Source organism: Vombatus ursinus, unplaced genomic scaffold (assembly GCF_900497805.2).
Source record: "Vombatus ursinus unplaced genomic scaffold, bare-nosed wombat genome assembly UNPS02001419.1, whole genome shotgun sequence".
In the NCBI taxonomy this organism is placed as follows: domain Eukaryota; kingdom Metazoa; phylum Chordata; class Mammalia; order Diprotodontia; family Vombatidae; genus Vombatus; species Vombatus ursinus.
In genome coordinates, this window is record NW_020941197.1 from 17454230 (window position 1) to 17470444 (window position 16215).

A 16215-nucleotide genomic window follows, 5' to 3' on the forward strand; every position below is an offset into this window, starting at 1 on the left:
AGAGAGAGAGAGAGAGAGAGAGAGAGAGAGAGAGAGAGAGAGAGAGAGAGAGAAACAGACAAAGATTAAATGAAATAGAATAATTCTGCTTAGGCCAGACTTTAATTCCAATCAGATAGGTTGGAAGTGTCTAGCTCAGGGGTGAGGAGTCTGTGGCCTTCAGGCCTTTTAATTGCAGCCTTTTGGCTGAATCCAAATTTTACAGAAAGATTTGTTCTGTAAAATTTAGATTCAGTCAAAAAGCCACACTTAAGGACCTAGAAGGTCACAGGTTCCCCACCCCTGCTCTAGCTGAAAGGTTCACATTTCTCTTTCCTGGCCTTTATTTTACTGGGGGCTATTTCCCCTTCCCACCCAAGGATTTGTTAGGGGCAGCCAAGCTGCACAGTGGATGGAGCCTCAGACCTGAAGTCAGGGAGATCTGAGCTCAAAACTGGCTTCAGATACTTAAGAACTACATGATCCTGGGCAACTCATTTAACCTCTGTTTGTCTCAGTTGTTTTTTTTTATCTGTAAAATGGGGATAATAATTGCACCTAATTTCCCAATGTTTTTGTGAACATCAAATGAGATAATAAATGTAAAGTGCTTAGCATGGTTCCTGGCACATACTAAGTACTATATAAATGTTAGCTGTTAAAATTATTTGTTATAAACAGATACGTATGAGCAGGTAAGAAAAAGTAACCTATGACAAAACATATATTCACCTTATGCCACCAGACATGAATTAGTTAATTTTATTTAGATCAATGTCAGGTAAGTCTTACAATTTTCTATGCTCTTTTCTCCATCTCCCCTTCTCCTCTAACGCACACACACATACACACACACACACACACACATACACGCAAAATGAGAACTGTGTCATCTGTAAGTTTCCCTATGTATTTCAATCATCTTTTCTATAGTCTGTTTTCTACATGTTTTCTTCAAACTGAGGGATTTTCCCCCACTTCCAGCTCTTTGCCAACAGCCTCTTGCCCATTATTGCTTTTCCTAGGCTCTGAACTAATTGAGAAGAGGGTACATTACTAAATTATCATATAACATTGGTGAATTTTCTTCCAGGTTCTGCATGAGCCTTAAGCTCTTCAACAAAAGAGGGAAAAGAAGGGGCAGCTAGGTGGCGCAGTGGATAGAGCACTGGCCTTGCAAAGTCAGGAGGATCTGAGTTCAAATTTGGCCTCAGACCAAACACTTGACACTTATTAGCTGGATGACCCTGGGCAAGTCACTTAAATTCAATTGCCTAAAAATTAAAAAAAGAGGGAATAGATGTAACTGGGGGGAGGCAGAGCCAAGATAGTAAAGGAAGGGACTTTCCTGAGCACTCCCCTAAGCCCCTCCAAATACATTTAAATAATGACTTTAAACAAATTCTAAAGTGGCAAAACCCACAAAAAGATGGAGTGAAACAATTTTCCAGCCCAAGACAACTTAGAAAGTCAGCAGGAAAGGTCTGTTGCACTAGAGTGAGAGAGGAAACACAGTCCAGTGCAGGCCAGGGCAGCACAGCTCTGGCCCCAGCAAACCAGGAGCCACTGGATCAGCAGCAGGGGTTGTGGCAGCAGCTGCTTCTGGAGCTCTCAGCCCAGAGACAGTAAGGGTGTTGAACAACTGGTCAGGAGATTACAGGAGTCTCTTTGCTAGCACTGAGGCAGGACTCTGTTGCATCGTCCATACTTGGATCCAGGTCACTGTCCGGCATGGCAGTCTCTCTGCACCCCCTCCCCAGTCTAGTTTTTAAGGTGTTATTTTCTATGCTCTTTTCTCCATCTCCCCTTCCCTGTAGGGTCATGTAGGGTCATGAAGAGTCAGACATGACTGAAACAACTGAATAACAAGGAGGCTCTGAACTAATTTTTATTAGGGCAAGGAGGACCATTAGCACACCAGAGCTCATGGCCACAGTGAACCCTCCTCACAGTTCCAGGGCAGAGAAGAATGCTTGTAGTCACTCGCAAACCAGAGCACAGGCCAGTAAAGTAGTAAACACCTCTCCTTAGATCATACCACCTTGGAAGAAGTGAAAATTTGCAAGTACCTAGAGGTATCTCTGAAAACAGCTGCACAAAACCCCTGAAGCTTAGGAAAGTGTACCCTACACCTTGGAAGAAGAGCCCTACTTGAACAGAGATAATAGGCTGGAAAATGAGCAAACAACAGATAAAAATTCTGACCTTAGAAAGTTACTGTCGTGACAAGGAAGATCAAAACATACAACCAGAAAAAGATAACAAAGTTAAAGCTCCTAAATCCAAAGCCCCCAAGAAAAATATGAATTGTTCTCAGGCCATGGAAGACCTCAGAAAGGATTTTGGAAATCAAGTAAGAAAAGTAGAGGAAAAATTGGGAAGAAAAATGAGATTAATGCAAGAAAATCATGAAAAACAAGTCAACAGCTTGCTAAAGGAGACCCAAAAAAATACTGAAGAAAATAACACCTTAAAAAACAGCCTAATCCAAGTGGCAAAAGAGGTCTAAAAAGGCTATGAGGAGAAGAATGCCTTCAAAAGCAAAATTGGCCAAATGAAAAAGGAAGTCCAAAAGCTTACTGAAGAAAATGCTTCCTTAAAAATTAGAATGGAGTAAATGGAAGCTAATGACTTTATGAGAAATCAAGACACTGTAAACAAATCCAAAAGAATGAAAAAATAGAAAACAAAGTGAAATATCTCATTGGAAAAACAATTGACCTGGAAAATAGATCCAGGAGAGAGAATTTAAAAATTATTGGACTATCTGAAAGCCATCATCAAAAAAAGAGCCTAGATATCATCTTTCAAGAAATTATCCAGGAAAACTGCCCTGATATTTTAGAACCAGAGGGCAAAGTAGAAATTGAAAGAATCCACCAATGACCTCTTAAAAAAAGATACCCAAAAGAAAACTCCTAGGAATATTGTAGCCAAATTCCAGAGTTCCCAGGTCAAGGAGAAAATACTGCAAGCAGCCAGAAAGAAACAATTCAAGTATTATGGAAACACAATCAGGATAACACAAGATTTAGCAGCTTCTACATTAAGGGACCAGAGGGCATGGAGTATGATATTCTGGAGGGCAAATAATAAAAGATTAAAACCAAGAATCACCTACCCAGCAAAACTGAGTATAATCCTTCAGGGTAAAAAATCATCATTATATATGTACAAAAACATTTATAGCAGCTCTTTTCTGGAGGTAAAGAATTGGAAATTGAGTGGTTACCCATCAATTGGGGAATGAATGAACAAATTATGGTATGTGATTATGATGGAATACTATTGTGCTATAAGAAATGATGAGCAGGATGCTCTCAGAAAAACCTGCAAAGACTTACACGAGCTGATGCAAAGTGAAATTTACTGTGAACAAAGTCACAGCAGTATCGTAAGATGATCAGCTGTGAATGACTTAGCTATTCTCAGTAATACAATGATCCAAAACACATGACATCTAAGACAGGCTTTTCCCCCCCAATCAGTTGGATTCTAAAGGTGAAAGAAACAGACAATGAAGATTCTTCAATGTGCTTCTGGGATGAATGTAACTTGTTTGAAGTCTACGGATTGAGTCTCATGCCAGCCATTTGTGCCAGGTAATGTCAGCTTCCCAAGACCCATTTGTATGATACAGCAGCCCAAAAGATGACTTCCAAACTTCCCTGATATGTACAGAGTGGGGGTCATTTCTAAAGTGTTCTTGTATAATTGCACTCACTAGTTTTCTTAATTCCTACGGGTTCTAGGGTTTGGTTGTGAGATATTACTATCTAATTCACCTATTCCCAGATTTATATCTTGGTATCCATGAGTATTAGTTTAGGGCCAAAGGAGGGTGAAAGGAAGGGGGACGGAGGTTTGGCTCCTCTCATAGCTGACTTTGACCACCATGTCATTATCCCTACTTGGTAAACTCCAATGGCTTTCTGTTGCCTCTGGGATCAAATATAAAGTCCTCTGGCATTTAAAATCCTTCCTGACCTTGCTTCAACTTACTTTTCCAGCCTCATTACGCAATATTCAGCTCCACACATTCTATGGTTCAGTTATACTGGCTTTCTTATTGTGTCTCACAGACCCTCCACCTTCCATCTCTCTGTATTTCCACTGCCTGTCCCCCATGCCTGGAATTTTCTTCCTTCTGATCTCTGTTTCCTAGCGTCCCTGGTTTTCTTCAAGACTCAGCTAAGGATCACCTTTTCTAATCCTCTCATTTGCTACTACCACCCCCACAAGACTACTTTGTATCTTTTTGTATGTAATTTATATATACTATAAGATGTCCATGTTGCCTCCCCATTAGAATGTAAGCTACACCAGGGCAGTGACTCTTTCACTTTTGTCTTTGTACCCCTGGTATGTATCACTGCTGTCAGCACACAGTAAGTAATTAATAAATGACTGTTGCTTGATTAATTGATTGGCAAATTTATTATCTAGAGACATCTAACTGGCTCCAGGGCTAGACATGAATTCAGGAAGACCTGAATTCAAATCTAGAACCAGGTATTTACTAAGCTAAGCTTACTAGCTGGGTAACCTTGGGAAAGTCACTTTCTGTCTGCTTCAGTTTCCTAATCTGTAAAACAGAGATAATAATAGCACCCTACCTCCCAGGGTTGTTTGTGAGGATAAAATGAGATAATATTTGTGAAGCACTTTGTAAAGCTTAAAGCTCTACTCAGATAACCCCCAATCTACATATCTAGGTCTCAGCTTTGTGGCATAGTGGATACAGCACCAGGCCTGAGTCAGGAAGACTGAGTTTAAATCCAGCCTCAGACACTTACTAGCTGTGTGACCCTGGGCGAGTCACTTAAATATAAATGTTAGCTAGTGTTGTTATTATTGTTTTTATTTTTCAGCACACTGAGAAGAGAGCCTGCTCTCAGGGTCTTGAGTTGGGCTTTATGATATATTCTTCTCTGGGTATTCCTAGAACTATCAGGAGCAACCATTAAGTTTGTCCCCAGCCTGAATTTCTGCCTTGCCTTTACTGTCCTGAACCACTTTGCAGATTGGCATTATTTATATGAATACAGTGAACAGGTTAAGAGTCACTCAGAAATTCGGTTTTCTGACATCGAGGAGATGGATCACGAAACAAGTACAGGAGATTATAAAAAGCAACCAGAACATCAAACACAGTGTTTATGCTAGGATGAATCCTGCTGCTGCCATGCTGCAAACCTTAGACTCTGTCAGGCTTCTCTTCTTTTAGCTGGGGAAAAAAAATAAAATTTCAGAACATAACTAATAAAAGAGTTGGAAACACATGCATGATATTTCTGAATGTAAGGCCTGGCTTACTAAAAGGGTTTATAGATAAGACATATTCAGAAAAGATTAGAAAATTTTCTAGGAAATTTTTGTGTTATCCTCTAGAGGTATTGTGTAATTTATTGTTTAATCATGTCCAACTCTTTGTGACCCCATGGATCATCCGGTCCCTGGAGTTTTCTTGGCAAAGATACTGGAGCGGTTTGCCATTTCCTTCTGCAATGGACTAAGGCAAACAAAGATTTAGTGACTTGCCCAGGGTCATGTAACTAGTACATGACTGAGGTTAGATTTGAACTCAGGTCATCCTGATTTGAGGCCTAGCATACTATCCACTGAGCTACCTAGTGCCTTGTACGTAATAGTAATGAGAAAAACATCAAAGGCTATTACTTCTACTGAGATATATGAAATTCTGATTGAAAATGACCTCTCTTCTAAAAAAATAGGGTAGGAGGTAAGAAAAGGATGGATTTCCTTTGACATATAAATGAATCCAACTTGCCTTGGTAGGTACAACAAGAAAATTCACACCCATTTCCCCACCTTTGGTCTATGTGACTAAAGGAGGGGACAGGCAAGAAAGAAGGGAATTTGATTCTGCCCCTTTTAAAAAATATTTATTTATTTTTAGTTTTCAACATTTCACTTCCACAAGATTTTAAGTTTCAAATTTTCTCCCCATCTCTCCCCTCCCCCACCCCAAGATAGCATGCATTCTGAATCACCTGTTCCCCCAATCTGCCCTCCATTCTACCACACCCCCTCCTTCTTTCATCCCCTTCCCCTTCTATTTTCCTGTAGGGCAAGATAGATTTCTATACCCCATTGCCTGTATATCTTATTTCCCAATTGCATGTAAAAACATTTCTTTTTGTTTTGTTGTGTGAGGCAATTGAGGTTAAGTGACTTGCCCAGGGTCACAAAGCTAGAAAGTTTCAAGTGTCTGAGGCCAGATTTGAACTCAGGTCCTCCTGACTCCAAGGCTGGAGCTCTATCCACTGTGCCACCTAGCTGCCCCCAAAACAATTTTTTAACATTCATTTTTAAAACTTTGATTTCCAAATTCTCTCCCTTCCTCCCTCCTTACTCAACCTCACTGAGAAGGCAAGTAATTCAATATAGGTTATACATGTGTACTCATGCAAAACACTTCAATAATAGTCATGTTGTGAAAGACTAAATTTCCCTCCATCCTATCTTGTCCCCTGTTTCTTCTATTCTCTCCTTTGACCCTGTCCCTCCTCAAAAGTGTTTGCTTTTGACTACCCCTTCCCCAATCTGCCCTCCTTTCTATCATCCCTCCCCTTCTTATCCCTATCCCCCTTAATAAGTCCCTTATGATTTCTCTTTCCTGTTTACCTTTTCATGCTTCTCTTGAACCTTGTATTTGAAAGTCAAATTTTCTATTCAGCTCTGGTCTTTTCATCAAGAATGCTTGAAAGTCCTCCATTTCATTGCATATTCATTTTTTCCCCTTAAGGATTATACTCAGTTTTGCTGGGCAGGTGATTCTTGGTTTTAATCCTAGCTCCTTTGATGTCTAGAATATTATATTCCAAGCCCTCTAATCCCTTAATGTAGAAGCTACTAAATCTTGTGTTATCCTGATTGTGCTTCCACATTACTTAAATTGTTTCTTTCTGGCTGCTTGCAATATATTCTCCTTGACCCAGGAACTCTGGAACTTGGCTATAATATTCCTAACAGTTTTCCTTTTGGGATCTCTTTTAGGAGGTGATTGGTGGATTCTTTCGATTTCTACTTTACCCTCTGGTTCTAGAACATCAGGGCAGTTTTCCTTGATAATTTCTTGAAAGATGATGTCTAGGCTTTTTTTTTGATCATGGCTTTTATCTATTTTCCAGGTCAGTGGTTTTTCCAATGAGATATTTCACATTGTCTTCTATTTTTTCATTCTTTTGGTTTTTATGATTTCCTGATTTCTCATAGTCATTAGCTTCCATTTGCTCCATTCTAATTGTTAAGGAATTATTTTCTTCAGTGAGCTTTTGGACCTCCTTTTCCATTTGGCCAATTCTGCTTTTTAAAGCACTCTTCTCCTCATTGGCTTTTTGGACCTCTTTGGCCATTTGGGTTAGTCTGTTTTTTAAGTTGTTATTTTCTTCAATATTTTTTTGTTTCTCCTTTAGCAAGCTGTTGATTTGTTTATCATGATTTTCTTGCACTCTCATTTCTCTTCCCAGTTTTTCCTCTACTTCTCTTACTTGCTTCTCAAAATCCTTTTCCATGGCCTGAGACCAATTCATATTTTTCTTGGAGGCTTTAGATGTTGTCTTCTTCTGGTTGTGTGTTTTGATCTTCTTTGTCACCAAAGTAAGATTCTATAGTCTGACTTTTTTTCTGCTGTTTGCTCATGTTCCCAGCCAATTACTTGACTTTTTAAGTCTTTGTTAAGGTAGGGGTCTGCTTCCAGTGTGGAGAATGTACTGTCCCAAGCTTCAGGGGTTTTGTGCAGCTGTTTTCAGAGATACTTCTAGGGACCTATAAATTTTCAGTTCTTCCAAGGTAGTATGATCAAAGGAGAGATGTTTACTCCTTTCCTGGCCTGGGCTCTGGTCAGTGAGTGACCACAAGCATTCTTTTCTGCCTTGGAACTGTGAAGAGGATTCCCTCTCCACTGCTGCCACAAGCTCTGCTCCTCGTCGCCCAGGACTGGGCAAAGCATGATAATCCTGCCTTAGTGCCAGTAAAGAGATCCCTGCAGTCCCCCTCTGATCAGCCACCCAATCCCCCCATCATCTGTGGGCCAAGAGCTCTAGAATCAGCCATAGCCACTGCTACAGGGCTGTGCCAGGCCTGGGGCTGGACCATACTCCTCTCTCGCCCAGGTTCGACAGACCATTCCTACTGACCTTGTAAGTTGTCTTTGGCATTTGTGGTTTGAGAAGTCCAGAAACTGCCACAACTACCCATAATTCAGTCCCCTGAGGCTGCTTTGGGTTTGCTGAGGCTCTGTCTTTGTTGGTGTGGCCTGTGCTGAACTGCGCTCCTCTCCCAGCCTGGCACAACAGACCTTTCCCATCAACCATCCAGGTTGTCTTGGGCTGGAAGTTTGTCTCATTCTCTCTTTTTGTGGGTTCTGTTTGATTCTGTCCCTTCTGTTCTAATTCTTTTTTTTTTTTTTTTGGTGAGGCAATTGGAGTTAAGTGACTTGCCCAGGGTCACACAGCAGGTAAGTGTCAAGTGTCTGAGGCCATCTTTGAACTCAGGTCCTCCTAACTCCAAGGCCAGAGCTTTATCCACTGCACCAAGTAGTTACCCCTGTTCCACTTCTTAAGGAAGGAAGAAAATCATGAGAGGGACAAAGTCCCAGAAATAAAAAGTGGGTGCAGAGACAAACTCCCATTCACTTCTGTACCATGTTGTCTTGGACTTGTGACCTTACCAATTCAAACTGAAACTCATCTCTTGATTGCTTAATCCAATAATCTTTTCTCAGATCACATTCTTCTGATGTCTCTGAAACTTCTAGCCACACCATCATCCTCTTAGCTGTCTAGGTTTTGTTTTTTTGTTTGTTTGAGTTTTATTGACATTTGCTGTTACGGGCTTTTCCTAAGATTACTCTGATTCCTCCTTCTCAGTGGACTTGCCTACTACATCATCATTATCATGATCACCACCACCACCACCACCACCATCATCATCATCATCATCATCATCATCATCATCATCATCATCATCGTCATCATCATCATCCTCCTCCTCATCATCCATGTCCTTTCGTCTATTTAAGGGTATACTGCAAGTTTTGTCTAGAACCCTCTTCTCTTCTTTAACTCTCTAATCTCTCTGTCTGTCTTTGTCTTTCTCTGTCTCTGTCTCCCTCTGTGTCTCTGTCTCTGTCTGTCTTTGTCTTTCTCTGTCTCTGTCTCCCTCTGTGTCTCTGTCTCTGTCTGTCTCTCTCTTATTGGCTCCAATCAGTCTGATTATTTACTCTATTCAGATAACCCCCCAATCTACATATGTAGGTCTCAGTTTTATGGCATAGTGGATAGTGCAGCAAGTCTGGAGTCAGGAAGACTCATTTCCCTGAGTTCAAATCCAGCCTCAGACACTTATTAGCTGTGTGACCCTGGGCAAGTCACTTAACCCTGTTTGCCTCAGTTTCCTCATCTGTAAAATGAACTGAAATAGGCAATGGCAAACCACTCCAGTAGCTTTGCCAAGAAAACCCTAACAGGGGTCACAAGGAGTTGGACACAACTAAACAACTGCAGTTCCATATTTCCAAATGCATTTTGGGCATTCCTCCTAAATAGTTATCTCAAACCCAATATGTCCAAAGTAGAACTCATTATCTTTCCCACTATCCCTCTCTTCCTAACTTCTCTGTTTCTATGAAGTGTATCAACATCCTTCCAATTCCCCACAAAGTTTGTAACCAATGAGCTATCACTAACTCTTTCCTTTCTCCACATCTCCATACAATAAGTTGCCAAATCTTATTGTTATTTCTTTGATATCCCTCATACCCTTCCCCTTCTCTCCATGGATATAACCACTACATTTGCTTAGTACTTTATCATTTTCTTAAAACACAAACAAGGGCAACTAGGTCGTGCAGTGGATAGAGTGATGAGTGATGAGTCTGGAGTAGGAAGACTTATCTTCCTGAGTTCAAATCTGGCCTCAGACACTTACTAGCTGTGTGACCCTGGGCAAGTCACTTAACCCTGTTTGCCTCAGCTTCCTCATCTGTAAAATGAGCTGGAGAAAGAAATGGCAAACGGTTTCAGTGTCTTTGCCATGAAAACCCCAAATGGCATCACAAAGAGTCAGACATGACTGAGAACAACTCAACGACAATAAGCACAAACTGGACCATGTCTCTTTCCTGCTCCAGAATATTTAATAACTCCCTATTTTCTCCAAGAGAAAACTCAAATTTCTTAGTCTCCACACCCTCTGTGTTCCTACCAAATCTACATGCTCCTCCTTGTAGATGCCGTTTCATTTCTACTCTCCTCACCTTTGCACAGGTTCTCCCTCTTTCCTGGAATGAGGGAATTCACATCTTTCAGAATTTCTAGCTCTTTTTGAGGCTCAGTTCAGGTGCCACACAAGGTCTTCCTTTACAAATACCCCATATTGCTGGTGCCTTTCCTAGCTGCTGAAATAATTTTGTATTCACTTGGAATAAATTTTGCATTTCAATATTTGTGTGCACTCACAGTATTATAGATTTTCAGTGCTTGTAGGTACTTCAGAAGTCATCCATTCTGTAGGTTTTTGTTTTGTTTTGTTTTGTTTTTAGGCAGTTGGGGTTAAGTGACTTGCCCAGGGTCACACAGCTAGTAAGCGTCAAGTGTTTGGTCTGAGGCCGGATTTGAACTCGGATCCTCCTGACTCCAGGGCCAGTGCTCTATCCACTGTACCACCTACCTGCCCCAGAAGTCATCTATTCTAAACTGTACCTGTAACAGAGGCCCTATTCTATTATACCTTATAAATAGTCATTTACCCTTTGCTTAAGGAAACCTCCAGTAAATAGGAGCCCACCACATCCCAAGGTAGCCCATTCCACTTTTGGATAGTTTATTGTGAAGGCATTTTTTTAAAAGTAAAGCTTAAATTTGCCTCTTTTCAACTTGTATCTGATGTTCTTAGTCCTCTCCTCTGGAGCCAAATGAAAAACCTCTTCATGACAGCTATGGGTTACTGATTGGGGAAAAAGCCATAAAATATAGTAATAAGTGAAAAACCATAAAAACTTAAACTCTGTGAAAGGTGGAAGCCCGAACATGGTGACCTGTTTATAATCATAACTTAGATAGTGAATTACATTTTAGACACCGAGTCATAACTCAAGATACTAAGACCTATGAAAGCCAAAACAAGAATATTGTGACCCATATGTCACCAGTAGATGATCCATACACAAACTTATGTTTGGACATAACATTGGCTTAACTCCCAAGCTCATTACTAAGCAAAAACCCCCAAATATCCACCGATCAGTAGTGATACACTGTCTAGTTCCTCCTGCATTCATCTCTTTTCTATAATTACCATGAAGATTTTTGGGGTTCTTAGCAGAGATTCACTGAACTGTTTGGCCACTGTCCCAGACCAAAGATTGCCCCTGTTTTGTAAGTATTCATAATGATTGATTAAACTACTCCCTATAATCAAGCTAGAGCTCCATGGCCTCTTGGAGCTTCGGGTTCAAAAGCTTTGGTACAAAAGAACACCCTATGGTTATGGAGGGGAGGGGTACAGGGTTCCCCAGTCAGGGGACTTCCAGCCCTTACTACAACCTTTCAAATACTTTGACTACTATCATGTTCTCCCTGAGTCTTAGCTTCTCCATGTTAAATATTCTTGGCTCCTTCAAATGGTCTTCATATGGCATAAACTTAAGGCCTTTAGCATTCTGGTTCTATGTTACACCCCTCCTCTGGACACTCTCCAGCTTATCAATATTTTTGCTAAAATGTGGCACTCAAAAGTACTCCAGATGTGGTCAGATCCAGAAAGCATGTTGCTTCCAATTTATTCCCAGAAGTTGTTGTTCTCTTAATAGTAGCCAAGGTCACATTAGACATTTTGGCTCTCCTTTGCTGTTGTCTCATAGTGCGCTTTCAGTCCACCTAAACCCCATCTCTTTGAAAACAAGTTGCCTGCTGACTAATCATCCCTCTCTCTTCTTAGCATTATAAAGGCAATTTTTAAAGTCACTTAAGTCTTTACATGTATCCCTATTAAGTTTCTTCTTATTATATTTGCCCCTACTCTTGTAGCTTGTCAAGAATGTATTGAATTGTGACTCATTTATCTAATTTGTCACCTGAACAAAAGATGATCTCTCATTCACAGCTCAAAGGATGAAAAGGATGCTACATTTTTTGGCTTTATTCAAATCATCAAGTAAAATATTAAATTAATTTAAATTAGTTAAATTAATTAAAAATTGAATAGCAGAGGGCCACACCCAAATCCATAGCTCCCTCCATTGGAAACATTCAGAATCACATGAAGTCATTTTGACTTCTTCTGAAATGCAGCTAATTAAGTCAGTTCTGAATTCTTCTGGTTACACCATAGCAAATATTACTCCACCTTTCCCACATTCTTTATCAGATGGCTGAATAAATTATGATGTATGAATATAATGGAATACTAGTGCACTGAAAGAAATGATGCAAAAGAGTTTCAGGAAACCTGAGAAGACGTGTATGAAATGGTGCAGAGTGAAGTGAGCAGAACCAGCAGAATGATTTGTATTCTCACAACAATATACTCTCACAAGACTTTGAAAGTCTTGAGAATGTAGAGTGCAATGGCCAATCATGATTCCGGAGGGCTAATGATGAAGCATGCTACCCACCTCCTGACAGAGAGGTGATAGACTAAATATGAAGAATGAGTTGCACACTTTATGGGCATGGCCAACATGGGAATTTAGTTTTCTTTATTACACATATTTATAACAAAGACTTCGTTTTTATTTTTTATTTTTTTCTCTCTGGGAGATGGGAAGGGGGTGGGAGGGATAGAAAATGAATAGTTGTTCATTGGGAAAAAAAGTCTTAAGAGTATAAAAAAAAACCTTGCTAAAATGTAGGTGCACTACATATACAGTATTTCTATGATTTAATCAGTTTAGCACTCTATCAAAAAAGAAATAAGCTTAAATCTGGTATACCTTATGGGCAGCTAGGCAGCACAGTGGATAGAGTGCTGGGCCTGGAGTCAGGAAGACTCATTTGTGTGAGTTCAAATCTGGCTTCAGACACTTATTAGCTGTGTGACCCTGGGCAAGTCACTTAACTCAGTTTCTTCATCTGTAAAATGAGGTGGAGAAGGAAATGACAAACCACTTCAGCATCTTTGCCAAGAAAATCCCAAACAGGATCATGAAGAATTGGACACAACTGAAATGATTAAACAACAACTGATATGACTTGTTCTTGAAACATAGCTAGTGCTTTGTGATGGCTGCTTCCTTTTCTAGGGGTTTATTAATTACCTCTTTAGTAATACCTTCTCCAATTTTGCCAGGAGTTGACCTCAAACTCACTCGTCTTTAGTTGGCAGCTTCTATTTTCTTCCCTTTCTCAAAAATTAGAACATTAGCCTCCTCCAGTTCTGTGGTACTACTTCCGTCCTGAAGATCTTTCAGATAATACTTCAGTTTAAGGTTCTTTTGGTGAAATCTACAAGGCATCAACAAACGTGTTTTGTCCCAGTAGAATGCAAGCTACTAGGATGGTTTCATTATTGCTTTTGAAGCTCCAGCACCTAGTAAAGTGCTTTACACACATTAGACATTTAATAAATGCTTGTTGAATTAAATGGAACTGATCATCTCCTCGGAGAATGATGGATGAATGAAGGCAAGAAAGGAGAGGATCATAGTGACAATTAGGAAAGGAACTACTCAACCGAGCCCAAGAGGTTTTTTGTTCACTTTGTTTTTGTTTTTTTGAAACAGCACAGTTGAAGAAAAGTTGTTGAGGGGAGAAGAGTCGCTGAGACTAAGAGCAACAGTCCCAGTTTTCTTCACCACCCTAATCTTGGGCTGTCAGTCACTTTCTAGTAGGGTTACTATGGGGCTAAAGAATCATGACTATTTAGGTACTTAGAGGCATAGGCCCATTAAGGTCATTAGTTGCTTCAACACGATGGTAGGTGAAACAATGTCCCAGGAGGCACTTGTTGCCTGAAAACATTGTTATAATTGGGTGATCAGGCAGATGTTATTACAATGGTGTTTTCTGAAATTACCTTGTGGAGTTCAGTTATAATATACTAGCAATGTTGTGAAATGAGGTCAGTTGGACAATATTATATGGGGTATGTCTGTGCTGCTCAGAAAAGTATTAAACTAAGAGAAGTGGGAATGAAGAGAATTTATTTTACTAAAATATTCTTATAATATTTTAATAATATAAAAAACTAGTAGTGTTTATTTCTAGATGGGATTTCATTTATGTAGAGAACTCCCATTAGCCCGCTAACAAGGCACATCATCATGCCTGCTCTGTAACTCAAAGACTTGGGAAGTTACCTGGGGCAACTAAGAAGTGAAGTGAACTTTCTCATGGTGTCACACAGCTGGTACGTGTCAGAAGTGGAACTTGAACTCAGGTCTTCCAGTTTCCAAAGTCAGCTCTCTATCCACTATACTCACATTGCCACTCACATTATTATTAGTAGAAGTACTATTTGCTATAGGATCTTAGGGAAGGATCAACCATGATCCTTTAATTTTTGAAATCTGACATTGGTTTATTGTTGTTATTTTGTTGGGGGGGGTGGCAATCAGAGTTAAGTGACTTGCCCGGGGTCACACAGCTAGTAAGTGTCTGAGGCCTGATTTGAACTCAGGACCTCCTGACTCCAGGGCCAGTGCTCTCTCCACTGAGTGACTTAGCTGCCCCTTTTTTGTTTTATTGGTGTTGTTGTCCAGGACGGGGAGGCAATCAGGGTTAAATGTGAAGTCTGACATCGTGAAGAAAAAGAGAAAGAGAGAGAGAGAGGAGGAAGCAGGGTCCAAGATAGTATGATAGTTTATTTTTATTTAAATTTAGGTTTTAAAGAAAGATGTTTCATGCTAGAGGAAGTGATGATGTAACAGCGTGATTAAAATTATATGAAAGCGATGGTCTTGGGTATTTAATTTTCAATGTTCTTTACCCAAATGCTCATTTGTTTCAAGTTCAGCTCTGATTGGTAGCCATGTAGCTGGTGGTATTTTGGAATCATCTGGTCTCCGGTTCTTCTGGAATAGGGAGTGTTTATTCTTCTTCATAAACCTGAAATAGATGGGGTGGGAAATAGGGGATTTGTATATTGTATTGTGAATAATAATTGTGTTTTTTCTTCAATGAAAAAAAAAGGAAAAAGAAAAAGGAAGCTTTGTTTCTACCTTGCCCATGCCCCTTGGCCAAGTCTCCATTTATAGCTGGGTAGCACAGTGGATAGAACATGGGTCTGGAGGCAGGAAGACTTGAATTCAAATCTGGCCTTAGATACTAGCTATGTGACCCTAGGCAAGTCACTTAACCCTGTTTGCCTCAGGTTTCTCATCTATCCAACAAGGATCAGTAACACCTACCTCCCAAAGTTGTTGTGAGGATTAAAAGAGATAATAATTGTAAAGCACTTAGCTCGTAGTAAGCACTGTATAAATGTTAGCTATTATGATTATTCTGTGTCTACCTTTGAGGATATTTCAATTTATGAACAACAAACTCAGATGATTTTTTTTTATTGTTAAATCAACACCTCAGGTCTTTTCTTTGCGTAGTAGAGCATTGCCCTTCAGAGATAGTTCCTCCTTTCCTGAATCCCATGAGATAAAGGACTTGGAAACCCCTCAAAACTCACCCAATCACTCCACATCCCTGTCAATCTAACTGAATAACTTTTCACTTTGGTTTGAAGAAGCTGCAAAGTTTTAAGGATTTTCTTCCACAGTTGAGAAAGCAAGAAATGCAGTGATACAGTTATGGCCTCTGGAAAGTTTCCCCTGGGCGTGAAGGAAATCTTTCATAAACGCACCAAGGTAGAATGGAAAGAGAACTGAGCCAGGAGTCAGGAGACCTAGCTTTGACTTTGTTGATGGACTGCTAATTCACTGTGAAACTTGGGAAGCCATTTAACTCCTCTAGGCCTCACAGCTGGAAAGGATCTTAGAGTCACTGGCAGTTTCCCTGGCTATAATATGAGGGGGTTGAATTTGATGATCTCTGATTCGAATTCTCCCCACCCTCCACCCCCACCTAGCTTCAAATCCCCACCCCCCATTTACCAATGGTTGATAAAGACAGGTGCCTTCCAGTTGCTTTGAGGCCTTCCATCCCCTTCTCATAGTGATTTTGTATTTGAGGGACACACAAGGCATTTTCCCCTAAATAAACTGTAGTAGGCCAGAGCCCCGATCTATACATGTTATGAGAAAGGAAGCAGACCCTGTGA

At 40.2% G+C, this 16215-nt stretch overlaps 1 protein-coding gene across 1 annotated transcript in view; it reads right to left on the minus strand.

Annotated features, from left to right (window-relative positions):
- Positions 1-14862: 14862 nt before the first annotated feature.
- MYH15 (myosin heavy chain 15) overlaps positions 14863-16215 on the minus strand; it is a 157808-nt gene continuing 156455 nt past the window's right edge. The window contains 1 exon segment of the mRNA XM_027866702.1: positions 14863-15050. Coding sequence (XP_027722503.1) covers positions 15033-15050 — 18 coding nt within the window. The 3' untranslated portion in view covers positions 14863-15032.